Genomic DNA, 26,391 nt, shown 5'->3' on the forward strand with positions numbered 1-26,391 from the left:
GGTAGGTGTTGTGTGTGTCTGGATTCTCCATCACAAGTGTTGGCCACTTTGATCCCCTTGGCTTCTGAGGAGGGACACGGTCAGAGGAGGCAGAAGGCGGCGAAGAAAGGTGCGATGGAGATAAAGATGTCACAGCTGCTTTTCTCTGCTCCTCTGGTTGCATAGGTTGCTGTCACCACCTCCTGTTCTTTTGTTAATCCATGAAATCCAATTGGAAATTGGTTTCCTTTGGGAATACAGAGAATTTAGTGAAACAGAATGATCAGTTTGAAGGTTTTGACTGAGAAGTTGTGCTGGAGGCAGTGAGTGACCCCTGGGGTTAATCCTGCCAGGTCAGTGCTCTACACTGCCATGAGTTTGCACACAAGTGCAGAGTCTGTTTGTGCTTTCCCAGGTGTGTGTGCAGCGATGCAGGTGATGGTGGTGACCTGACACGGTGTGAGCAGCAGGGCAGGAGAGGTGTGTTCCAGTGCCGTGCTGGGTGAATTCCAGGTGTAGAGATAGCTGAGAGCTCCTTCCCAGCAAAAACCTCTCTTTTCTGAAGGGGCAGTAGCATTTCACGTGCCGGTGGCTGTTTGCTCATCTCTCAGCTACGTTTGGTTGCTTTTTTTCCCCCCTCCCCTTTCATCAAACCTAAACGTGTGTTTCTCTTTCAGCCCAGGACATGGTGCAGGGTGAAGAGCACAGATAAGACCTCCCAGCACTCCACAGCCTGTCCTTTAGGACTCCATGCAGCAGCTCACCCTGCCATGGATGGGGGGAACAGCTTCCCGCAGCACCAGCAGCCGAGCGCCGTCCTCTGTGGCATCGCCGTGCCAGATGTGGAGGTGAGATCTGCAGCTCCTCGGAGGGGAGTGCACTCCCAGGAAGAGTCTGGGCAGAGCAGGCCAGCCTGGCACATCCTGGGAGTCCTGGTGCATGTTTACAGCAGTGGCTTCCCATTCTTTCCAGGGGCATGCAGGATGGATGGAGGGGCCGAGCTGAGGCTTAGCATGGGGAGGGAGGAGCAGGGCTGGGCTGTGATTAAAGCCAGGCCTGAAGGCTGGTGGGTGGCAGCTCCTTGGGGAAGGACTGAGGAGTGTTCCCAGGATTCAGACCTTGTCCCTGCCCGGTGTGTCTCTCCGAGACGTGTGAGCCTGTGGCTGGGCCCAGCTGTGCCTGTTTGCAGAGCAGCACTTGCCCCTGGTAGGACTGCTAAAACCCCTGTGCCAAAACAGCTGACATGTCCTGGTGTTTTCTCTTTCTGTTTCTAACCTGGAGTGAATCACATGCAGGAACACAGAGGTTCAAGCGAGGCCCAAGCGCCTGTTACTTCAAGCACAAGATTTCAGTGCTTTGGGCACACAAAGGACAGGAGAAAGGCTGCTGTGGAGCTGAGTAAGGAGATACTGTGTTATATCCCTGATTTTGTTGGTGTGAGCTGAGATTAAAGCTTCCCGTTAACATTGGAGGCGGTTCAGGGAAGTGGGAGGACAAGGCACAGAAGGATGTTTTCAGTTGTGACCTGTGCCAGCCAGTTTCAGGGCACTGGGTTGATGCTGGATTCCCACAGAGACTGTCACAGAATCACAGAATCACTGATGCTGGAAAAGGCCTCCAGGATCATCAAGTCCAACCTATGACCGATTACCACCTTATCAACTAGACCATGGCACTAAGTGCCATGTCCAGTCATTCCTTGAACACCTCCAGGGACGGTGACTGTTCTACCTCCCTGGGCAGTTCCAATGCTTAACAATCATTTCCATGAAGAAATTACTCGTGATATCCAACCTGAACCTCCCCTGGCATAGCTTGAGGCTGTTTCCCCTTGTCCTGACAGAGTGAAAGGGCTGGGGAGTAACCTCAGTGTCCTTCTGGGTACAGGGATAGGGAAGCAGGTTCCAAAGCTGAAAGTGGAGAGTAGCACTCGATGTCTCCTGCTCCAGGGACCAGGAGCCACCTCTGCCTCTGGAGAGCACTGAGGGGGGAAGCCACAGGCCTGCCCTCAGGTCTGCAGCCACAGGTGCTGGTCCAGGCCTCTGCTGCCCTAACTGTTCTGCTCTCTCCTTGCAGAATTCCATGCTGGCCACCAACTCATGGAGCAGCTGCTACCCTGCCTCGTTCCCCACCTCGTCTTTCCCAAGTGAAAACCAGTGAGTGCTGTTCTCCTTTGTCTAATCCCCTCTGCTCTCGCACACCCCATGATTCAACTACTTCTTCACTTGTTTACTTTATTTCACGATCTGATGGGGAAATAATTGCATCACTCACTGATCTTGTGGCATTTTGTACACTGCTGCAGCTTGGAAACAGCAGCAAACAGCTTTTTGTTTTTAAAAGAAGGGAAAAGCTTTGATAAGCCTGGAGGCTGCAGTAAGGGAGGAACTGCCTTGCTTAGGCTGGAATTCAAACACCCCGTGAGCGTGATGCAGCTGAGCAAGCACTCCAGGCTCTGTACAGGCATGGAGGAAGGTGTTACCTGTCCCAGGTGGCAGATCTGGGGTGAAGTGAAAATCCTTTGCCATGGAGGTAACTGGAAGTGACTAACACTAACTGCCACATCATGACAAGTGGCTGAACAAACGTGCTCAGCCTAGAGCTCGTCAGGAGTGTTGGCTCTGCTCTGGTTCTGACTGATGGTCTTCACTGCTGACATCCCACAGGGTGACAGCTCCTTGAGAAGTTGTGACTGGCTTCCAGGTAAAGCCTCCTCATAGGCAGCACAGCTCAGTGCTGTGCACTGTGATGGGTTTCAGCAACCTTTGGGTGGTAACAGCAGCTCTGTCTGATGGGAACCACGTCAGCCACGTGTGTGCTGGATCCAGAGCAAAAGTGGTTCTAGATTACCTGCCCAAAATAGTATTTTTGAGAGGTCTTTGCACAATGTGATGAACCTCCATCCTGGATCACAAGGTGGGATATGATAGGAGACGTTTGGGACAACATCAAGTGGCCTTGTGCCCCAGTGAGTGACTTGGATGGGGACTCTGTTGGAGATGCTGATTGTCAGGCAGGAGGTTCAGAGGCTGATCCACAGCTGCTTTGGACTCTGAATCCAGGGAGTGGCATGGATACACAGGATGTGTTCTTTATCTAGGTCAGAGGTGGGAGGAATGGAAAATCAAAGAAGCAGAATTTGATATCTTGTGCTAATAACTGTGCTCAGGTGAGGATTTGGTTTAAGCTCTTTCCTAGAGGGATTTTTGCATCCCCATGGAAAAGCAGAGATCCCTCCCTGTGAGGGTGTGAGTTCCAGCCTGGTGTCAGCAGTGAGGATCAGCCCCTCTGTCTGGAGGATGTGGTGTGTCGTGTCCCTGTGTTGCCCTGGAGCCTCCCAGTGCGGGAGGTGTTGCGCAGCACCGGGTGGATGTGCAGGGCAGATCCTGCCAGAGGCACTATGAGCTCTACCCTGCAGGTGCTGAGGGAGCTGGGCAGTGCCAGCCCCTCCCCACAGTGGGCACAGCAGAGCTCCGTGGGTCCCTGTGCTCTAGCCAGTGCTGATTGGAAGGGGCTGTGCTTTTTGAGCAGGATTCCTGTAAATTGCACCTTGTGAATCCTCCAGAGAGCTATAACAGAATTTCTGTTTTGCTGCATTGAACCACAAGATTAGATTGTGTTTATCTACTGTGTTGGGTTTTTATCTTGACCATTTGTTCTGGTTTTGCCCCTCTGTCTCTTCCTGTTTGGGGCTGCCTGTGCCAGCACTGCTGGGAATGTCACAGCCCAATCCTGCAGGGACATGCCTGTGTCTAACTCAGACCTGGACTTGCTGCCTTTGCTGGAGTTACTGCTGGAAATGAGGCTCGTTGTACTGATTGTTTGCTACAGAATGATTTAACCTGTTCTTCATTCCCTGTAACTGTACAAATCACCTTTCAGGTGAGGTTTTTCTGTATCCGTAGTTCACACTAAACAAGTCTGTGCTGTTGTACTTGAAAACGGCACTGACTGTTTTAGGTAGATTTAGGGTTAGGGGGTCACAGGTAGGAATCCTGAAAGGGATGGGGACACTGAAAAATGGGACTTTAAAGGCAGCTGTAATTGTAGCCTGTGCTGAAACTAGAAACATGCAGCTCCATCAGAGGTGGTGCACATTTCTCTGCTGAATCCTTGCAGAGAAATCTCATTTGCAAGTGGCTGTGTTTGGACGTGGCTTATTCTCATGGCAACACCTTTATGCTGAAGCAGGTTTTTCCTGTTTTTTTTTCAGGAGTTCACTTTCATGCTTAGAGAATTTCTTTAGAAGACCCCAAGTGTGGCCTCTTGGGTTCAGGTTTTCTTAACCTGACAAATGTCAACAGTGTATTAAGCCTCCTTGAAAGAACCAGTGAGGTTCAGGGCCCTGAAGAGCTGCAACTCAGCTCATTTCTAAGGGAATTATCCCTGTGGAGCTTGGCTTCCCCTGCAGCTGGAGACTCAGCTTGGGGGGAGATGCAGAGACCACAGCGGCTTTGGCCTGAGAGCCATTGCAACCATCCTCTTCCTGTGTGAAAACACAGTCATTCCCAGAAGTTATGCAGTTTTCCATGTGCCTGCATGGATCAGAAGGAGCTGGGAGTGGGGGCTGAAGTGGGAGCTGTTGTGTGCAGGTGTGTTCACACAGGGCTCACGTAAAGCTGTGGCAGCAATGAAAGGAAGGAAAAAGGGAAAGGAGGGAGAGGAAACTGTTCCGTTTCAAGGATATTATCTTTAATGCTGGAAAACGAGCAGGAAAAATGTATTTAGTAGAGGAGATAACTGTGTTTGCGCATAAATCCGGATGTAAATGCTCCGCACGGTGTGTTAATGAGCTGCTGGTACCTTAATTGCTTAATAATCCTTTGGCAGTGCAGCCCTTCCCAGCTCCTGGGCAGGAGTTCTGCCTCTCCCTGCCCCAGTGCCTCGCTCGGGTTCCTGGCTGTGGGATCTCTGTGGCAGTGGGGAGCACACAGAACTCCCCACAAGAGGAAATGGGTGAACGCTCGTGTGGCTCCAGCAGTGCATGGCCCTTGCAGGAAGGATTCAAAGCACATCCCTTGCTCCTGCAGGAGAGGGAAGGGGCTGGTGCCTGCAAGAGCAGAGCCAGGTAGATGGTGTGGGGCAAGGGGAGGGAATCTCTGTGCAGCTTTGCCCTGGCAGCTCTCACCAGCACTGCTGGTGTGTGTGCTCCAGTCTGTGATATTTCCCTGCACCTTGATGTCCTCGTGTGCTGTGACTGGCAGGTTCCATCACACCCTCACACTCAGCACTGGGACATCCCAGGGCTTTCCTTCTGCCTTGTCCTCATGGACTGAAGTGTCCTTGAGTCCTGTAGACCATTGTTTTGGTTTACACAAACTGCCAAGAGTTATACTCCCAGTACAGTTTTCTTACACTACAGAGTTTGGGGCGTGGGATGAAACTGGTGGATGTATTATTTTGCCTACATCTCTTCTGGCTCATATCCATGATAAGATCCATCTCCTGTATGTGACATCCCAGAGCTGCAGCTTCACCACTGCCAGAGGCTGAAGTGACCTGCAGAGTTCTGGGGCCTGACAGGAAGTAACTGCTTCTCCCATTTCCTTCCAGGCAATATTTGAACACCCCTCAGGATTTTTATACGGATTCCATCAGCAGATCCAATTTCTTGGATACAAACTATGCAACTGTGGACCCCAATGAGGGTTTTCCTCAGGTAAGTGCAGAGTTCCTGATGCCTTTGAGGGAAAGGTGGTGCTGGTGGTTGTTTTTCAGTGTTGCCTTACTGAGGGGAAAGGAAATGATGCAATGATTTGTCCAGCCCTGGACAGGAATTGTGTGCAGTTGGGATTGATCCTCTCACACCAGGAATTCAGAAGCTGTCCACAGCTTGGTGGGAGCTTCCTTGTGGTAAAACTGCTTCTGCCTTTTAGAGTGATGTTTGCCATAAGCACTGGCAGTGCTGGGGGGATCTCCTGGAGTGTGAGCTGAACACACTTCAGACTCTTCAGTCCTTTCCCTCCCAAAACACACTTGTGTTTCCACTCTGATTACAAGTGGTGAATTCCTGAATAGTGAATATTTAGGAATATTTACAAAGTGCCCAGCATTCCAAGAGTGGAGCCAGGTCAGTTCCTGCAGAGCTGAAGCGTGGGTGGAATGAGCAGTGACTTCAGGTCATTCGGTGTCTCAGGGGACCCAGGGGCTCCCTCCCCTTGGGGATCTCTGGAGCAAGGAGCTCTTTCCATGGAGGGGCTGGAATGTTGCACTGGCTTTTGGCAACATCTCATGGTAAGGTTAGTCAGTAAAGACTGGAATTAGCTGATACGACAGAGCTGACTTGGAATAAAGAAGGCACTGGATATATCCTTTCCAGGAGTTAATATGGACATTGTCTGGCTGTGCTTGTGTTAATTCCTCCTCACGGTGCCCTTGGTTTCCTGGTGTGGCTGAAGAGAGGCTGTGACCCTTCTTGGGGCTCCAGTTGTGCAGGTTTGGATGTGCAGGTGCTTTGTGCCTTTTGAGGTGGTCACTGATGTGTCCCCCCATACAGCTCCCTGTGCCCCACATCATGGACCTGCCTGGCACAGCGGGTCTGGGCAGTTACTAGGAGCTGCTCATCAGGATCTTCTGACTGGATGAAACCAGATAAGTTAAATGAATCATAATAGCATTGATCTCTGCCTCCTGCAGAATTAAGTGTGGGAGGAACAAGACAGAAAGGTGATCTCATCAACCTGTGGGACCATTTACCGTGCTGCGATGGGAAGGGAGAGGGTCCCCACCATAGGTCTCACCTCCAGGTCTGAGGCAGTTTGGCTGATGGGTTTAACGGGAAAATGGCTTAAGTATTTCTTTAACTTATGTATTCTGTAGTATCTCCGTGGTCAGTCAGCTTCCTTCCCTGCTGCATCACGCAAATTGATCTCAGCCGGCTCAGTGGGGCAGAGTTTTGGAGATCCTTTGTGAAAAGGAGGTGCTTTGTGTTGGCTGTCTGAGAGAGCAGCAGGCTCTGAGACAAACCTAGTAGAGCAGCAGGCCCTGAACTGTAGGCAGTGGTGTCACTCTTGAGCCACCCTGGAGCTTTTCCATCCCTTCCTTCTGCAGTGTTTTCCATTTCACTGGTTTCTTGGTGTCCCAGATGCCAAACAATCCGCCTGGAAAGCTGAAACATGCCATCTGGGGGGTGTGGGAGCAGCTGGGTGGCTCCATCTCCCCAGGTGGCTGTACAGGAAAGTACCTGTCTTTCCAAACTTCCATGGTAGGAGTGGCAAGTGCCACAAGACCTTGTGCTGGTCTGACTGTGCCAGACGGAGCAGTGGAGCCAAAGGGGAAACATGAGGAGTCTGCTGAGAGCTTGGGTAAGAGACTCCTGATCCAGTCTATGGCGCTGGGCAGACGAGGTGGGTCAGGTGCTTGTGTGGGACTTGTGCTGCCTCTACACATGGATCCAGGCTGTTCTCTTGGCTTTACTCAAATCTGCAGATTTGAGGAACACTGAAAAGAGATTTGAAAGGTCTAAAGAGCAAATGCTTGATGATTCTGAGGTATTTGTGTAGCAAACACTCCTTTGGTGGTGGAGATGGAAGGGTTGTCCCTGTGCCGTAGGGTTTGGTCACCTCGAGGGTTTGGAGTGCAGGAATGGTGGCACATTTTCCTGCAGCATTGGCATTTGCTTCCCTCATTTTTCCATGTTTTGTTTTGGAGGTGCTCAGCTGGACTTGCAGAGTGCAAAGCCTTTGTTGACCTGGAGATGCTGAGAGGGAGTTGTCACATTTTCTAATGGCTCTAGGAATTTTTCTTCAGTTGAATCACTCAATTCAACTCACGCTGTCAGTGTACAGGGAAAGGTGCTTTGCTGCCTGGCCAGGACAGCCTGATGTGAACTTGAACTGGTTTCCTCCACAGTATTTTTGGGTTCTGGCTTGCTCCTGGGTGATTCATCCTTGCTGGTCTATTGGCATTTTTCTATAAACAAGTGGCTCGAGCAGAGGTTCAGAAAATAGTTCTGGGAGGCCACGTTGAGGTCTGACAGTGCTTCTGGTCTTGGGAACTGTTGTCTTCAGCCAAAGACTGTGTGGTGCCACCTCCTCATGGAGAAGTCTGACTGCCCACGTGTCCTCAGAAATCACAGTCCTGAGAGGACAGGATTTCGTTCCCTCCCTTCCTGCTGGTTATTCCTCCACTCTCAGGTGCTGCTGAGCTGGAATCCAGTGCTCATGGGCAGTAATTTTGCCAGGACACTTTTACCACGCTGCCCCTGGGCAGAGTCACCTGCAGTGACACTGTGAGGATGCAGTCACAGCCTTGTTTGATCTGCTGTGCTGCCTGGGGACTCCTGGCTATGTATGTTAGTCATAAACCACCCTCTCCTCACCACCAGCCCCTTGCAATCTCCTGTTCCTCTTCCTTGTTAAAGCAGGAGGAGAAATTAACCTGCTCTTAAAAAAAGTATTAATTTTTAGAAGTGCTTCAGCGCACAGAGCTGTTGTGATTTAGGGGAAATCAATGCAGCAGTTATTAAATTATATGGAAGACTTGGTTGTGGCTGAAACAAAGAGTTTCCTGGAATAAGAAACATCCTGGAACTTCTGTGTCTGTCGTGGAGTTCTGTCTGCAAGGACAGAACAGGCATTAAAATCCATTTGCAGGTAGTTACCTGGCTCTGAGGCCCTGGAAGAACAAGTGGCTTTACATGCTGGTGTCTGGTTTTGCTCTGCAGGGTTGGGGTTTGGGCTGATTTGATTTCACTTCATAAACCCTCTGGGTGAGACACCTGACACTCACTGCAGGCCTGGGGTTAGGAAGGTGCAGGCTGTGGTTATAACAATCACTGTTCACTGACTCAGTGCTCAGGGTGCTCTGATTAGGGCATCCTGAGCTGGTCCCAGGGGGAGGAAACATCTGGGATGCAGCTGATGTTATTCCAAAGCAGTATCTCCTTTTGGTTGGATGAATTGTGCTTGAGGAGTAAATCTTTCCCTTCTGTGTGTAAGAGGAGCTCTTGGGGCTGTCTCAGGTGGAGATACCTGTGGTTAAGTAGGAGGAATTCTGCTTTTGAGGCATGTTGTGTTGTCAGTTGTGCTTGGCTGTGGGTTGCAGGAGCAAGCCAGGATGGCTGTGGCCCTGGGGAGGGTACCAGAGCCTGGGGGGCTCAGATATCCCCCCATACCAGACTGGGTAGTTCAAAGTGATGTCCACTCCAGGCAGGAGGGACTGGAGATCTGTTTCTGAGGTTCTTGGCAGGCCCTGCTCACTGCTTCCTCCCTTCCCAAAGCCAACAAAAGCGGGAAAAGCCGGTCTGAAACGCTCAGTGCTCTTAAAACTGCTGGTAATAGAATTCAATAGACCATGGGGACATGGTTTAAAATAGATGCTTTAATTCAAAGTAGAGCTGGTCTGAATCAGGGGATGCTGAAGGTTCCCCAGCACAGAACTTCCCTGGGCTGTGCACTCAGGTTTGGCTGGAATGGAGTAGGTCAGGTGTGAATGCTGGAATAGTCCTGTCAGCACACACGTTCCTGGATTAACTGTGGGATTGCTGGGGCATGCCTCTCCCCTAGGACAGGCTGGGAACTTTCCAGGTGGTGGTTCCACAGTGGTTTATCTTATCCACGGTGATTACACTGCTGTGGTCTTGCAAAATCAATGCAGCAGCTCTGCCTTGGCAGTGCAGGTTTGCTGTCTGCATTGGGCCCCACTTGTTCACTAACAGAAGAGGAAGAGGAAATAATCCACCTGCTTTTCCAAAGGTTGCAGGAATAGCAAAACCTTGGTTGTCTTGGTGGTTCAGTCAGGTCACGCAGCAAGTCACTAATTGAGGTAGTGCAGAAATTAATTTGGTCTCTTCACACGTGTCATTAAAGCTCCGGCACCGGGTACGAGGCACTGCCTGCTCTTAAATACAGCAAATCCAGAGAAAAGAGCAGTGAAAACCCTCAGTCAGGGAACTGCTGCTCACAGTCTCTACCGGGAGGTGAGATGTGCTCTGGGACCAGGGAGAGCCCTGCAGTGATGCTCCAGCTCCTCCTGTGAGCCCTATCCCTGGGTATGCATTCATCCGTGGCTGAAGCTGTGCCAGGGGAAAGGTGTTTTTCTTTCCCATTTGCTTATGGAAAAACACTCTCCTGGACTAGGTGTGTTGCAGGATGGAACGTGGATCCTCAGTGCTAAGGGCTGTTGATGTGTACTAGTCTTTGTGGAGCTGTGGTGCTGCGGTGGGTTCTGCCCTTGGAAACGAGCCCTGCTGCAGGTTTCTGCCCTGTAGGTGGTTTTCCAGCCCCAGGACCCGAGTGTTTTCCTTGGAGGGATCCATCCTCCCTCCTCATTGCATGGCATGAAGCAGAATTCCCCTCTCTGCTCTGTGTCCCTGGAGGACACCCCATGTTCTGCTCACCTCTCTCATGGGCCTGCTGGGGCTCTGTGCCTTCTTTCATCCCATAGCTTTGTTTCTGAAGTGCCTCCCAGTGTGCCTCCAGCCCTTCCCGGGGCCCCGGGAGCAGTTGCCTCAGCAGGGGCAGCAGCAGCTGCCAGCACACAGGGCAGCGTTTCCCTGCAGCTGTGGGTGCTGGAGAGACTGGGAGCAGGACCAGAGCCTGGGAGCAGAGGTTGCTGCTCTCCCATCCCAGCACGTGCCTGGCTGGGCCCGTGTGCTCCCGGGTTTGCTGAGCTGCTGGGACTGACCCCGGGGCAGATCCCAGCCCGGGGCTGTATCCAGGGCATGGCAAACAGGAGCCTCTTGCACACAAAGCAAACAGCAGTTGTCAGGGATTTTCCGCAGGGCAGAGGTTCTCTGGCTGGTTTCCTTCCCCTCCAGCCTCTGGAGGTGTTGGAGACCTTCCTTAAGCTTACAGCGACCAGAGCCCTTTCAGATATCACTTTCTGTGCCTTTCTCTCTTCCCCACCAGGAATTGTGCTTGTTTCTGTTACTAAAACTTGAAGGGGCTGCCTTGGGAAAAGAAGGCAGTATTCCCGGGAAAGAGCAGTGATCTGGGGAAGAACATGACCTCTCCTTTGGATTCTCACTGCCTGGGGTGGGGCAGACCCCAGGAACAAAGTGAGCGTGTGGCTCTGTGGGACACCAGGGGACACCAGGGCATGGGTGGCCCCTTGGAGCTCTCCCAGCCCGGGGCAGGGGCTGGCGTGGGGTGTCCTGGCGTGGGGTGTCCAGTGGAGTGGGTGTCTGGCTGGCACGAGGTGTCCGGTGGAGTGAGGTGTCCAGTGGAGTGGGTGTCCAGTGGAGTGGGTGTCTGGCTGGCACGAGGTGTCCAGTGGAGTGCGGTGTCCAGTGGAGTGGGTGTCCTGGCATGGGGTGCCCTGGCGTGGGGTGTCCAGCTGAGTGTGTGTCCGGCTGGCACGAGGTGTCCGGTGGCGTGGGGTGTCCTGGCACGAGGTGTCCAGCAGAGCGGGGTGTGCTCAGCCTGCGGCCGCGGCTCAGCTCAGCGCTGTTTACAGTGCCTCTGTGGTTGGATTACACCACGTACAGTAATTCCTTGCACTGCCAGTAATTTCACTGACTTACTAAGCAAGCATCATTTCCTGAAAGTCAGCCCTGGATTTAGAGGAAGTAAGAGCCCTCTCGTCGTGACTAAACGCTCTATGCAAATCTCCCGGCGCAGGACAGCGCTCTGTGCCCTGTGCCTCCATTTTCCCTCTGGCTGCTGCATGTTGGTGCTCGGAGCCCTTGGCGAGCCCTGGCCCTGTGCCTCGGCCCTGAATGGACCTTTCTGCTCCACGCGCTGATCACTCTTGCCCTGCTGCCTCCTGCGCCGCTGACAGCCACACGAATGCTGCTCTAAAATGTCCCAAATGCACTTCTGGCTAAAGTTCCCGTCTCTCTACAAGGTAATGCCTGTTTTCCCTGGTTGTTTTCCCTGCTGCTTGGGGTTCCTCATGTGTCTGGCTCGGCCAGCCCAGCTGCTCCCAGGAGGTGTGCAGGGGCAGCTGAGGTCTGGGAGGTTCTGGGGGCAGCTCTGCTGTGCCAGAGGTGGTTTGTGTCCTGCTGGGGCCTGCGCTCCTGGAGGCTCTTCTGTTGGCAGGACGCAGGCACTGGCTGGGTTTGGAGGGCAGGAGCTGTGTGAGGATTGTTCCCTGTGTTTGTGTGGGTGTGATGGCTTTGAGGAGTTTTATTCCCAAGCAGATGCTGGTGCAGGAGGCGAGGGGAGCACTGCCCAGCCAGAGCTGAACCCTCCAGACTGCCAGTCTACTGCCCCAAATTTAGAAAGACTTTGGGGTCTGGCAGCTAAAAGATTTCATAGTGACTGCTCACATTGCAGCTGCTGATTCTGTCACTCCTGAAACATGATTTGCTTAATCTGTGATTTCTGAAGCACCAAATCTCTCCTGGATATGGCTGTTTGTTTGTGTGTGTCTGGGCACAGATGTGTGTTTTGTTGCTTGGTTGGGGTATTTGGTAAACCCTCTCTCACTTGTCTGCTCTGCAGCACAGTCACCCAGAGCTGCTCTGCAGGAGGAGTATTTGTTTCCTCTGTGTCTGCATTGTGAGTAAATAAACCATTTCCATTGGTGGCCAAACATATTTTTAGGATGCTCATTCCTTCTGTATTTAGACTTCACTTGTTCTTTCATAATTTTCAACACTTTGTTTTGGCTCAGGTAGCTGAGCTGTTCCCAGGAGTGGGGAGAAAGGTTTGTTTGGTTTACCCTGATTTTTCTCCTGATCTTTTCTAGGGAGTTAATTGTTGGGTTTGATAATCTCAGTTTTGGGATCATGACAGGAACAGCATGTGCCATAATAGCATTGGTTCATCCTCTTCTCCCAGACCCACGTGCAGCTCTGCCTCCAGCTCTGGGTCCTCAGCCCAGGACAGGGCTTGGACCTGCTGGGGACAGTCCAGAGGAGGCCACGGAGATGCTGAATTCCAGGAATAAGATTTATGTAGAGAACAGTTGCAGAAAAGCATCTGAGATAAAGATCCTGCCTGGCAGGACAACTTCCATCTGCTGCAGAAATTTGACTTCCACTGAAACAGATGTGCTGTTACTGTAAACCCTCCAATGAGCAATCATTACAATTCTGATTAATCAGCATGAAACAGGGACAAAAGATGTCTGAGCTGATCCTGATCTTGGTTGAGGTGATGATCCTTCCTTTTCCCTGAGGACACCAAGGCAGCTGCTCCCATTTGTGCCAGATAAACCAGTGGAGTCCCCAGTCCAGGCTTGGTTTGTGCTGGTTGTGGTTGCTGTGGCCTCGTGTTAAACAGTTCCTCTGGGGGTTATAGAGCAGGGCCAAGTAGGTTCTTCGGGCGGAGACTCAGGCAGGTGATTAGCTTTACTGCTATTTAGATAATGTAATTAGTTAAGACAAACGGTAGTCTCTGGAATTGGTGAGTAATGCCTCGTAATACTGGGAGAGGATGGGATCACTGCATCATTCCCAGGGCTAGCATTGTCCTCCCTCTGCCTTGGGGGCTGGTTTCCTTTCCCCAGTTCAGCCCAGTGCCCCGAGCAGTGGTGGGGCTGGATGTGGCAAGGTGAGGACACTTGCTGGGGTGTCTTGGGTTGTGTCACAGGGCTCTTACAGGTCCCATTGCTGTTTCAGCCTGTTGTTGGGATCCTGATGTGCAGTGACCACTCTGGGCTGCCCCACAGCTCTCTGCTGCCATGACACAGGTGTGAGGATGTTTCCTCCTGAACCAGCCTCTGCCAGTGCCACATGCTGGTGAATAAACCTGCTCAGAAGTGTCTCACCATGGCTCTGCGATGGGATCTGGGACCATCCAGCACAGGGCACTCACTCGGGCCAAGGCCAGACTTGCCCAAGTGTTCTTCCACTTTCCCAAGTGTGACGCAGAGTCCAGAGATCCCTTAATTCCGAGGTGACAAATCTGGGTGCCTGTTCAGCCTCTGGAGGCCCTGGTTTCTGGGTAATCCTAAAATAGCCCCTGAATTATCAGAGCTGCCCAGGCCGTGCTGTCCAGGCCGCGCTGCCCGGCGGCTGGCAGAGCTGTCCTGCCTGGCACTGCCTCCCTCTCAGCCAGCCCTGCCCTGGGGGCTCTGGGCCCTCCTGGTCGGTGTCTGAGGAGTGCAGGTCCTCCAGTCACACTGCCCTTGTTTTAGGGCATCCGTTCCCACACGCCGCTGCCCGTGCCGGCAGCCTCGGGGCACAGAGGCTTCTCGGGGGCAAACGAGCCATAGCTAGGAACTAGGAGGAAGGTGAGGGTAACATGTGCTGATGGTTTAAACACTGCACACCCATAGCTGTTCGTAGCAGCTGGAGGGGTCTGACCCAGCTCTTGGCCCGAAGCCATTGGGAACAGTGCAGCCAGCTCGGCCGCTCGTGCGTTTGTGTCAGGCAGGGCTAAGTGACTTTGAAGAATCTTTGGCTGCCTTTCTGCCTGTGGTGGGAAATTGGCCCTTAACTGGAAATGAGCAGCGATTCCTCCTGTTCAGCCCCTGGCTCTCCTGGCAGCCATGCAGCAGGTTATCACACTGCTCTGGTTGTCTGGGTCAACTGATCTGTGTTGGCTGAGTCTGTGGGGCAAGAAAGTAGAACTTGCTGGATGCGTGAGAAAGGAGCTCTCTGGTCTCGTCCTGCCTCCTCTAACCATGGTCGTGTCTCCATTCCAGGATTCTTCATACCTCGATGAGCTCCCCAACAACAGCTCCCTCTTCTCGTCGCCCGCGGATTCCCTCTCGGACATCGCGGACCCCAAGGATTTCCTGCCTGCTGACAGCCTGAACCACGTGCCAACGCTATGGGATGTGAACACACCGCAGCAGAACCAGATCGAGGTAGGGGCTGCTCCTCTCCCATCCTCCTCAGCAGACAGGGAACACCTCAGGCTGCATCCTGGGTTTTCACCAAGGGATTAAGGAGCCAACCCGACTCCTCCGGGGTGAGGTTGAGGTGTGGTGATGCTAATTTCGCTGTTAGCAACTTCAGCGGTTGAAGTGGTGATGCATGTTTAGTCTCCTGGAAGCAGGAGGGAATCCAAACACCCTCAGAGGGATTCATAGAACCATAGAATTGAAGGGTTGGAATGGACCTTACAGATCATCTAGTCCCAACCCAATTCATGCACTCTTCCCGAGTGTGGTGCAGGCACTAGCTCTTTCCTCTGGCAACTGTGTGAGCACAGCAGCCTTGTCTCTGTTCCATGCTGTTCCTCACGTCCTGACCCTGCCCCTCGTGTCCAGCAAGCACTTGGCTCAGATAAGCCCAATTAACTCATTGGAATTCCGTTTATAACGACTTCCTTTGGAAAGGAATCTCCAGCTATTTTAAACACTGTCTTATCTGTGTTTTCTGAGAACAGAGATGGTTGGGGTGGGGCTGTTGCTTTTTGGGCTGGTTTTTAGGTACGTCCTGGACAGGAGATTTTGGTTTCATTTTTGTATGGGAGGTGCAGAGGACACTGGGTGAGAGGATTGACAAATTGACTCATCTTTGGCAGCTGCAATTGGTGCAGAACATCAGCAGTTTAGCTAATCTCTCCCTGTCCCTCCCCACATCATCACACCAGCACGATTTTCCACAGGATTGCAGGAATTTTGGCTTTTGAGCAGCCACTAAGCTGCAGCACAAATGGAATATCCGTCACGTTCCAGCCGGGCGGGTACATCCCGATCCCTTTGATCCAGGGCAGCTCTCAGCTGTGCCCGTGCAGGCAGCTCTGACCCACAGCCCTGTGCTGGGTTATCAGTACAGGAGTTTTTCCAGAATGTCTGTCTCAGAGGTACAGGCAGGGCAGGAATATCAGTGTCACAGCTCTGATGTGTGGGACATCCTGGGAGCCAAGCTGGATGCATCCTGTTGGAGGCCCACACATGGATCCCTGGTGCAGGAACAGCCTTGGGCCTTGTCCTCTTTAAAAAGAAACATTTCCAGTTCCCTGAGAGCTCCTGGACTGAGATGCCCAGTGCTGAGGTGATTTGGGATCAAGGAGGAAAGGACTGGATGCAGACCTGCCTCTGTGTGCCCATGGGGAGAGCTGTGATCCCTAGGAAAGGAGCTGTATCCAGCATGTTGGCTCTGTATCACTCAGGAATGGGCAGGAGGGGAAGAGCTGCCACCCTGTGAGATATCTGCAGGAGCAGCAGACAAAACACTTCATTTGTAATGGAGCTGGGAAATACCTTTTAAAAATAGTCCCTGTCACCCATTGTGTTTGCTCTCATCCATCTCACACATTCCCAGTGTTTTTAAGGCTGGGAAGCACAGCCCTGCCTTGGAAGCCTGTGGCTGGAATTTTGGAGCTGCAGTTTTGGATGCAGTTTTCTGTAGCTCATTCACAGCATGTTAAAGATGTGAACAGCCTTCTCCCAGCTCAGCACCCAGGGAAGGGATTTACACAGAGTGGGGTTGGCTTGGCAGGCGCATGGCACCGATTCCCTTCCCAGGGAAGTTGGAGATGGGACAAAATGGAGAATAATGCAGAGAGGGGAGAAATGGAGTAAGAGTGAGGCTGTGATTGTGCAATTGTGAGAGTCTCCTTCCTGCTTCTAGCCCCATGTTCTCATGGATCTGTGTGCCTCAGCTCTAGATGAGCTTAGCACAGAGGGAGGAGAAGATCAAAGCAGGAGGTGAGGGAGGGTGGAGAATGGCAGGAATTGTACAGGTGGATGATCCATCACCCACTGCCGCTCCTGGTCTCACTGCACTGTCCCTCACAGCACATTCTCACCCGTGTGGGTGTTTTTCAATGCTCAAGCAACTAAGGCTCCTGTTGCTTCCTCAGCAATTCCCGAGGTGGAATGCTGAGTGCCAGAGCTGGATCGGGATAGCAGAGATTTGTACTTGGAGGACTGTGTGATGCAAAACCAGCCCTGCATTCACTTCCCAGAGAACACATCCTGCCCTTGCAGCAGCTCCAGGCCTTTCTCCTGCCCGAGACCAAAGTCTGAGCTGGGATTTGTAGGTGGGGATGTTTCACCTGCTCTCCAGATTTGCTGGCACTGAAAGCAGCTCTTCCGTCCAGCTTCCTTCTGGTAATTCTGACTCAGGCTTCCAGGAATGGAGGGTGGGTTTTTGCTTTCTTCTTCTTTTTATTTTTTTGATTTTATTTAAAAATAGAGTGTTTATGCCTGAGAACTTCCCATCTTTCATTGCTGCTGGAGCACAGGGCTCAGCCTGGCACTCTGCACAGCCTGTGCACTTGGAGCAGTGCTGCTCCTGGAGCTGCTGATTGCTTTGGATGCTACGAGCTGCTGTCTTGACCTTGCTGTCGGGAAGTTCCAGGGTGAATTTGTTTGTTTGGGAGCAGAGTATCTGCTTCCCTGAGCCTTCCCAGCCTGGAGTGCCTTGGGAGCTCTCTCCCTGCTGGCCGAAGTGCAGAGGGCAGGATGGTCCAAGGATCTTTACTGTTGTGTTTCCATGCTCGCTGGGGTCGGAGGGCTGAGGGTTTGGAGCACTTCCTCACCTGCAGCCTTTGTGTTCCAGCTATTCTCATCCAGCACACCGTTCCCAGGCCTGAACAGCTCCAATGACCATGTTTCTGCCATCCCCAACACCCCTCTCCTCATCAGCTACCAGGTGAGAGCGATGGTTGGCCGCAGTGGGGTGGGACACAGGCTCCTGGTGACATCCCAGTGTGGGGGGAGCAGTTCTGGCCTTTTTCTCTTCAGAGGGAGTGAGAGAAGAAACTCAGGCACAAGTCTCTGCCCTTTCTCAGAAGTGTGTTGTATTTCCTAGGGTGGAATCCTTTTGTGTTAAGGAATGATCTGGGCTCTCAGGACTTTGCTGGTGCTGTTGGGCACCACTCTGGGCTTAAAGCTGGGCCAGGTGCCTTGCTGGGGGCCAGGTTGGAGCACAGCTGGGCAGGGTTCATGTGAGCCCACAGTGGTGCAAGCATCCCTGTCCAGTTCAGCGAGGACCAGGCACTAAGCAGCTCTGATAGGCCCTGGGGTGAGCTCCCACGGGTGGTTTTCCTTAGCCTATGAGGGAGATGAATTGTGTGTGGGGTTTGGGGGTGGTTTAAGTGGCAGTCAGTGGCAGGACAGAGCACTGCTCAGTGAGAGCATTAACCCTGAGTCAATGCTGCTTGTCTTCAGTCTCAGACTCCTGCAGAGGAGGAGGATGAAGCAGAGGAGGAAGAAACAGAAGAGTTGGGGCAAACGGAGACCTATGCAGAATACATCCCTTCAAAGTGTGAGTGTTGCCATGGGAAGTTCTGTTCACTCCAGTGTGGACCAGCCCAGTTCGCTGCTCCCTCAAGAGCAGTACCTGGTGTTTGGCACCTCCCAGGCTGGTGGTTTCCAAGGGAAACTCTGCAGTGCCCTGGGCTGTGGAAGATTCATGAGCTCTGCAGTGCTGCTGAGGTGCCACTGGGAGCACAGACCCTGACTTACTTGTGTTCTGCTGTCATTTAGCCAAGATTGGGAAGCACCACCCTGACCTGGTGGTAGAGACGAGCACCCTGTCCAGTGTCCCCCCACCTGACATCACCTACAGCCTCTCCCTGCCGAGCTCCGTGGCCGACAGAGGCTCACTCTCTGCACTACAGCTGGAAGCCATCATCTATGCCTGCCAGGTACGTGCCTGCACCTTGCCCATGTCCTGACCTGACGGAAACTGCCTCTTGCAGGGACAGGTGTTCGTTTGTGTTTTAAAGTAACTAATTTGTGTGATGCAACTCCTCTGGCATGTGGCATTTCAAATGCCTTTTGAAGGGTTATTTGAAGTTGGGGCCTTCTATGGGGTCTGTTGCCCAAAGAGGCAAGAACCCCAGACTTGTGTTGCAGAGGGATGTACATTTTGGGGTATTTTCCATGAACTGCCACTGGTGAGCTCAGCGTGACCTCTGTCCCTTCCTGCTGTGTCTGAGTGGGAGGTGCATGTGCAGCAATGGGAATGTGTGAACGGGTTAAGTGTTGCTCTTAGAAACTCACATCAAAGCCATCAATCAACAAAGGCAAATCTAGTTTAAATTCCAGTTCTGTTGTTGATTTTGCAGCAACATGAAGTTTTATTGCCCAATGGGCAGCGAGCTGGGTTCCTCATCGGGGACGGCGCTGGAGTTGGGAAGGGCAGGACTGTTGCAGGCATCATCTTTGAAAATTATCTCAAAGGGAGGAAAAAAGCTCTGTGGTAAGTTGTTGGGGGTTTTTTTCCTCTTTTCCCGTAAGACCTTGGAGTTAATTTGGGTCTGGAAGTAAGGAATTCCTTAGTGCTGATGTTGGCTTTAGAGTTGAGTCATGCTGTGGCCTTGGGTAAGTAGTTTCCACCTCTTAGTGCCTGGTTGCTGCCTGTGAAATGGGAATATTGCCCCTGCAGCAGCGATGGAGAATGAGTCACTGTGAAACAGCAAGTTTTGTGCTCCTCAGGGTGTGATGTCCAGCCTGGCCCTGCTCCCTCTCAGCTCTGGATGGGTGTTTGTAGGCGTCTGGGTGCAGAGGCAGGGTCTTGGGGCTTTGCTGCACATCACACACAGCCTGTCCCAAGGGGCACACAGGTGTCTGCTGTCAGATCTCCTGTTGGGCTGTGTGGGCTACAGGAGATGTGAGAGCTCTGCACAACTCTGTGTTAGTCAGAGCCCTTAATCACCATGTGCCTGACTCCCCGAGGAGATAACCAGAAGGACATAATAGCTGTGACTCCTCGAAGAGATAGCCAGTCCGAGGAGGACATAACCATCCCTGACTCCTCGAGAAGATAAGTGGCCCCAGGAGGAGATAACCACCCCACGTCTCACTTTGTCTCCCTTCGCAGGTTCAGCGTCTCCAACGATCTCAAGTATGATGCTGAGAGAGACCTGAAGGACATCGAGGCCTCCCACATTCCTGTGCATGCCCTGAACAAGGTAGGAAAGTGGCTGTGCTGCTGCTCTGGAGTCAGCCCAGGGGAGCAGCTGAAGGGCTCTGAGCAGTGTCACCTCTGCCCACGGGGTCAGAGGCTCAGGCACTGAGCTGCCTGTGTTCCCTCCTCCCAGCCAGCTCTTCCCACTCGGGCTCCTGCTGTTCTTACACACTGTGGAGCTGCATGGGGAGCACAGAGCTGTTCCTGCAGGGAGTGGGAAGTGTCTCCAGGCAAGTGCCAGTACAGCAGGACTGGAACCTTGGCCAGCATCTCCTAGCAGTGGTTCGTGGAACCACTTCCCAGAGCGTGGAGGTGCTCAGGCTGTTGCCTGGCAGACCCATGATGCCACTGCTGAGGACGTGGGCATTGCCCCCAGCTGAGCAGATCAGAAGATTTTCAGGCCTTCCTCAGTACTGAGGCTGAAGGGTTTCTCCAAAGAACCATCAGCAGTTGTGTGATGGTTATTCACAGGGTACTTCGTGGCCTGTGCTTGAGTCTCTGTCCAGTGTCTCCCAGTTCACTGAAACCCTCTCCTCTGGTTTTAATGGTACTGAACAATCAGCTCTTACTGTCCATAGAAACCACAGGTGTTTGACACCTCTGAATGTGTTCCACTAAAAGCCTGAAAGGGATCTTGTTTTCAGCCCAAAAGGACTTAAAAATGGAACTTTCTTCAGCTTGGGGCTAGGGGTTTCAGTACAGGTGGGACCCACGGCAGTAAGACAGACAAAGAGAAGATGATTTTCTAGAAGGAATTAAAACAGACAGGAGGATTCAAAGTATAAAACACTCTGAACTTCACAAAAAAAGTGAAGCACTTTTGTTGCCAGAAAATCAACATCCCCGCACTTCACTGCAGGAGTCCAGATGTGCTGACACATTGGCTGGTGGCACTTCTCCAGGCATTTACAGTCTCTGTCATCACCATGTCTCACTGCCAAAACACAGAGCTGGAGACATCAGCTCCCAGCAGAGCTGTGCCTGTCCTGAGCTCAGCCTGGGCTGTGTTCTCCAGCGGCATGGAGTGTCCGGCGCAGCCGCTCGAGCGTGGGCTGTGGGCAGGGATGATATGACGTGCTGGGCACAGCCATCAGGGTCTGTGTGCTCCTCTCCCTTCCTGCAGATTAAATACGGTGACACAGCTACCTCAGAAGGAGTTCTCTTCGCCACCTACTCCGCGCTGATCGGCGAAAGCCAGGCGGGAGGACAGCACAGGACGCGCCTGAAGCAGATCTTGGACTGGTGCAGGGAAAACTTTGATGGAGTTGTATCCTTAAAAAAACCCAACTGAAAACTGCTACCTGTGACTGCTGCACCAGGGAACAAAGAGCTTGGGGCCACCCCAAGTCACAGGGAGCAGCTGTGGGAGCAGCCTGTGCCTACGGGAGGTATTTCAGTGCTGTGAGTGCAGCAACCCCCACGCTCTGCTCTCCTCCTCTGCCCAGGATGCAGGGGAGGTGGAGAATAAGCAGCTAGGGTTAACCTTTTCAGCATTCCAGTCCCTCAGCAAGACACATCTCAGAGATGAAGGGAGAGGAATGGGTCTGAGCAGCACAGGACTGGCCAAACCCTGCAGGTTCTGTGCAGTGTGGGGAACGAGTTGGTCCTGTTGGTACTGGGGCTGTTTGTTCTGTTGGTTGGAGGAGGTTGGGCTGTGTTTTCCATCTGCTCCCATCCTCGGGATGAACATAGATCCTTTCTCCTTGACTACCATTCCCCTGCAGATCGTGTTTGATGAGTGCCACAAAGCCAAAAACGCCAGCTCTACCAAAATGGGCAAAGCAGTGCTGGACCTGCAGAACAAACTGCCTCGAGCAAGGGTTGTCTATGCCAGTGCCACAGGTGAGCTGCTCATCACGGAGTGTGTGCAGAGTGCAGGTCCCCTCTGACCTGAAGGACACCCCGAGGGCTGAGCCCTGTGCTGAGCGTGTGAGGAGAGGCTAGAGAGGAGCTCAGAGTGCTGAGATCTGCCCCAAGCCTTTGGCAGGTCAGACTAATTTCTCTCCAGTTTAACTGATTCCTGGCCAGCTGTTCCAGCTGGGTGGCGACACTTTCCCACTCAGCTCTTGGAAGGAAACGTTTGGAAAGATCTCCTAAGGCACAGTGGCAAACAATGACCTCTTCAGTGGTCGCTTCTCTTGGTGCACATCTATTCCCAAGTGCTGTGGGTTTGCTGACCACAAATTCTGTCCAAACAGGTGCCTCGGAGCCAAAAAACATGATCTACATGAGCCGCCTGGGGATCTGGGGGGAGGGCACTCCGTTCCGAGCCTTCGATGAGTTTCTGCATGCCATCGAGAAGAGGTGAGTCCTGCCCAGCCCCTGCAGTGGCAGCCTGGGGTGGGGACTGGGGGCAGTGCCCAAGGACAGTGTGGGCTGTGTGAGCCAAGGGAGTTGCTCGTTCTGCAGGGTCACCTGCCTGGTGCTGTCCCAGGGCAGAGGTCGTGGGGGGGGTCACAGCTGGTTCCACAACTGCTGTCCCTTCCCAGGGGAGTCGGTGCCATGGAGATCGTGGCGATGGACATGAAAGTCAGTGGGATGTACATTGCTCGGCAGCTCAGCTTCAGCGGGGTGACCTTCAGGATCGAGGAGATCCCTCTGGACGAGCAGTACAAGGCTGTCTATGACAAGGCAGCCAAGCTGGTGAGCTGCTGTGGAGGGAGGCGGAGTTTCACCCGTGCTTTAGGCACAGCCAGTGGTATGTGGAGGGTTTGAGGCCCCTAAATGTGGCCATGACCTCAGACAAGAAGGAAAAGGGATACCCACACTTAGCTGGTGTAAAAAAACCCCTTATGCTTTCTTGCTTCTGTTTGAAAGTTCCATATTTGCAAACCAGAGCTGCATTGTGCTGATGCAGAGAATGGCCAGAGTGTTCCTCCAGCTCAGCAGAGCAACACAAACACTGCCCTTAAATCACACATCAACCCCCAGACTGTTCAGATCCCCTCCTGCATGGCAGGAATGGCAGTGGAGATGAGGATATTAACTCAGCCCTCTCTGTGTCACCTGCAGTGGGCAGAGGCCCTGATGGTGTTCCAGCAGGCAGCCGACTGGATCGGCCTGGAGTCTCGGAAGTCTCTGTGGGGTCAGTTCTGGTCGGCTCACCAGCGCTTCTTCAAGTACCTGTGCATCGCGGCCAAGGTGCGGCGGCTGGTGGAGCTGGCCCGGGAGGAGCTGGCCAGGGACAAGGTACAGCAGCAGCGCCCCAGCCTGACCTTACCTGCGACTTCTGTCTAGTCTGCAGCCAGGGGGAGCTAATTAGTGCTCGGCTTGGCTTGGCTTGGCTGAGCCATTTCAAACCTCCCCGGGGCTGAGTTTCTCTCCAGGTTTCCCAGAGTGAAGAGCAGTGTTCGGGTTGCTGAGAACATTCACAGTGAATGATGCTCAGGAGCTGATGTGGCCTCGTCTCCCGAGGCATTTCCCACTGTTCCTGCTTGGTAGATGTGTGCAGGTTGATCTGGGAGGGGATTTTGGGTCTTGTTCAAGTTGGGAGTGCTCAGGGTCAGGTTGGACCAGGCTCAGAGCAACCTGGTCTAGTGGAAGGTGTCCCATGGCAGGGGCTGGGACTGGATGAGCTTTAAGGTTCTTCCAGCCCAAACCATTCTGGTATTCTATGATTCTAGAAGAGGTACCAGACCCTTCACCTCGAGCATAACAGTCCTTTCACCCATCTGGGTACACCTTGGAGATTCTAGGCAGAAACTCTCTAGCACAGTCAGTGAGGTCTGTGCTCAGTCACCTTCTGTGGGGTCAGCACAGAGGGGTTTGGGATGCTGAATTCAAGACATGGTTCGAATAGCTACAGGCCCAACATGGATTGATCTGGGACAGGGTGCAAGGGGAGGTACCTGGGGTTGTGGAGTACCTGCAGAGCCTGGAGCAGTGCACCTGCCCTGACTCCATGCTGTGCTGTGCTTGTGTCCTGCAGTGCATTGTCATCGGGCTGCAGTCCACGGGGGAGGCTCGCACCAGGGAGGTCCTAGATGAGAACGACGGGCACCTCAACTGCTTTGTCTCTGCTGCAGAGTGAGTTAAAAGTCCCTGTTAAAAGTTTTCCTGTGGGAGGTGTGGGGGAAAGCCCTGCACTGGCAGTTCCCAAAGTGCAGTTTTGTGTCACCTTCCCCTGTACCATGGAGGGGACACTTAGTGGGTCCTTGGGGCACTGTATCTTCAGTGGGACTGTGTGAGCTAGAGCCTGGATTTTGAAGTCTCTTGTGGTCCAGACTTGCAGGAACAGCCTGATCTCGCTCTCTACACACACAATAGAATGGGCAGGAGTAGGAGAGCCAGGAATGGAGCTCAGTGTAGTTTCTGTGGGTCTGGCTCTGGAAAATGAGGCTGTTGACACAGAAGAAATGAGCAAGAGAATCTCCTGTGATGGCAGAGGCAGGACCAGTGTCCTGGCTCTGTGGCCTTAGTTCCCAGATAACAGGAGAGCTGGTTGTGCCAGAAGTGAAGCCACCAGCAGAACTTGTGCTGCCCATTCAGTGGAGAGTGAGGCTCCTGCTCCTCCTCCTTCCTGCAGCTCCCACAACACCAGCCTGTCCCTGAACACAGCTGTTCTGCACGACAGCTGACAAAACCTTGGGTTGTGTTTCCTCTGTTCTGCAGAGCTGTTTGCTTCTGCAGTGACTTTTGGTGCAGGTAGGAGCAGTGAGATATGCCAGAGGCAGTGTGTGTCTGGGTTAGGCTGAGCTTTCCTCCCTCCGTGGTGAGGGTTTGGGTTGGTCTGTGTCCCTGTGCTGTCTTCAGCCCATTCCTGAAAACCAAGTACAGTTTGATGACAGTGCACAGGGCAGGTCTGGCAGCTGTCTGGGTGATTTGCCCCCTTGGATTGGCTTCCATGTCACAGAACTGAGGTCCAGAGGACAGTGTGGTCCCTTAGAGCCTGGCTGAGAGCTCAGGGTCCCACACTGAATGGCCCCAGTCCCAGAGGCAGGAGCTCTTGTTCTGCAGCCCTGGCTGGATCACCAAGTGTCTCCTGGCATCTGCTCAGCCTGCAAATGTGTGTCCTGGTGTTGCAGCACTTCGGGGGATTTCTGGAGGGGAGTGTGCTGGGAAGGAGCAGTTGGTTAAAGATGCCGAGAAACGGGGTTAAAAATAAACAGATTGTTCCCTGGGTGGATTCCAGCCCAGGGCTCTGCTCGCAGGGACACAGCAAGGGTGAGTGCTGGGAATTGAGCAGGATTTCACGGCAGGGAGGCTCCAGAGTGAGTGTTTGTTTGGGCAGGGTCCCCCAGCACACAGGCCAAGGAACCCTCCTGGTGCCTGCCTGATGCAGTCATGGGGCTCTGTTCCTCCCTGTCCCCTTCAGCCCCTCTCCCCCAGGGCCCTGGAGCTTCCTCCCAGTTCCCAAGGCTCCCTTTTCTCACCTGGGGGCCTGTCATGTCCATCCTCTCACCTGTCACTTGCAACATTTGGTTTTGGGAGTTTTTGGTGTTTTTCTGAAGCAGAGCTCATTTGGCAGTGCCTTCTCATTGCCCTGAGAGTTCATCCACACAGTCAGCTTTTAAACATTTGCTCTTTGGTTTGCAGAACGGCCACAGAAACCTTTGGTTTCCACCTTTCCTGATTTATTTTTTTCCATTCACCTGAATCCACTACAAGTCTGTGTTCTGTCTCTTGGTTCAGTGGGAAGCAGGTCCATGGCCAGGGAATCAGAGGACCTGGTGGGGCACATCTGTTGGGGACAGCCTGACAGTGGTCTGTGCTCTCAGGGCATGGAGAGGGGCTGGACACTGGGACTTACTGGATTTTTGATGGAACAGCTTCCCAGCATAGTGTTTCCCATTTAAAACTCCCTCTTAGTTGCTATATAAAGGTTATCCTTGGCTGCCACATGGTAGCACAGAGCCCATGGGGCTCTGTTTTTGTGGCAGTTGCCACCCTGGCATGACTCCTCTCCCGGTGCTAGCAGTAAGGCCATGGCTGAGAGTATTTTTCCTGCCATTCCAGTGCTTGTGCTTTGCCTCCCCTCAGCGTGGCCGTGTCACTGCTGGCACAGCCCGTGCTGTCGTGGCAGGACCCTTTGGTGACACAGTCAGGCTCCCAGAGCCTCCCCATGCCCACAGGGCAGGACTCACCCTCTCCCCCAAGCGTGGGGTGTCTGGTGTGTGATAACTGCCACATGTTCCTGGCAGCTGGAATAAATTCTGCATCTTACTTTCAGAGGCGTCTTTCTATCACTAATTCAGAAGCACTTTCCTTCAACCAAAAGAAAGAGAGACAAAGGAACTGGCATTAAAAGAAAACGTAAGAGCTCGCTGACTCCCAGCCCAGCCCCTGCCTCCTGCCCGGCTGCTCCCCCAGCCACTCAGCTGCTTCTTTGCCTTTTGCCCTTCTCCCCACTTGGTGCTTTTTTGCCCTTCTCCCTGGTTTCGGTTCGTCTTCCTGCACATCTGTCACTCCCACATCTGGAGGACAGCAGCTCTGGGCCATCCACCCTTCTCCCTCTGCCCCCTGCCCTGTTCCAGCTCAGGGCTTGACCTCTGCCCCTGCCCTGTGGCTGTGCCCCTTCCCTTGGCCCCGACAGGGGGGCAGAGGTCCTGGCTGGTGTCTGAACCCCTCCTGCAGCGAGGTGGTTCCTCCACAACCCTTTATTTAGAGCATGGCAAGTGTCCTGGGGAACAAAAATGACTTTCCTGCCAAACTATTGGCTGTGGCTTGCGGAATTTTGGGATTTCTCATCCAGTGGGATGTGGGAAGAGGGG

The 26,391-nt window shown here is 53.0% G+C and overlaps 1 protein-coding gene across 1 annotated transcript in view; it reads left to right on the top strand.

Moving 5' to 3' along the window:
* Positions 1-749: 749 nt before the first annotated feature.
* SBNO2 (strawberry notch homolog 2 (Drosophila)) overlaps positions 750-26,391 on the top strand; it is a gene marked incomplete at its 3' end in the record, with an annotated part of 32,320 nt that continues 6,678 nt past the window's right edge. Inside the window, exons 1-16 of the mRNA XM_009084655.1 lie at positions 750-801; positions 2,006-2,135; positions 5,533-5,638; positions 14,515-14,679; positions 17,327-17,419; positions 17,938-18,034; positions 18,256-18,416; positions 18,840-18,973; positions 19,595-19,685; positions 20,805-20,948; positions 21,406-21,523; positions 21,880-21,985; positions 22,171-22,324; positions 22,694-22,870; positions 23,610-23,707; positions 25,851-25,933. Of these exons, the coding sequence (XP_009082903.1) occupies positions 750-801; positions 2,006-2,135; positions 5,533-5,638; positions 14,515-14,679; positions 17,327-17,419; positions 17,938-18,034; positions 18,256-18,416; positions 18,840-18,973; positions 19,595-19,685; positions 20,805-20,948; positions 21,406-21,523; positions 21,880-21,985; positions 22,171-22,324; positions 22,694-22,870; positions 23,610-23,707; positions 25,851-25,933 (1,909 nt within the window). The remainder of the gene's footprint in view (positions 802-2,005; positions 2,136-5,532; positions 5,639-14,514; positions 14,680-17,326; positions 17,420-17,937; positions 18,035-18,255; positions 18,417-18,839; positions 18,974-19,594; positions 19,686-20,804; positions 20,949-21,405; positions 21,524-21,879; positions 21,986-22,170; positions 22,325-22,693; positions 22,871-23,609; positions 23,708-25,850; positions 25,934-26,391) is intronic.

This window comes from Acanthisitta chloris, unplaced genomic scaffold (assembly GCF_000695815.1).
Source record: "Acanthisitta chloris isolate BGI_N310 unplaced genomic scaffold, ASM69581v1 scaffold41391, whole genome shotgun sequence".
In the NCBI taxonomy this organism is placed as follows: Eukaryota; Metazoa; Chordata; class Aves; order Passeriformes; family Acanthisittidae; genus Acanthisitta; species Acanthisitta chloris.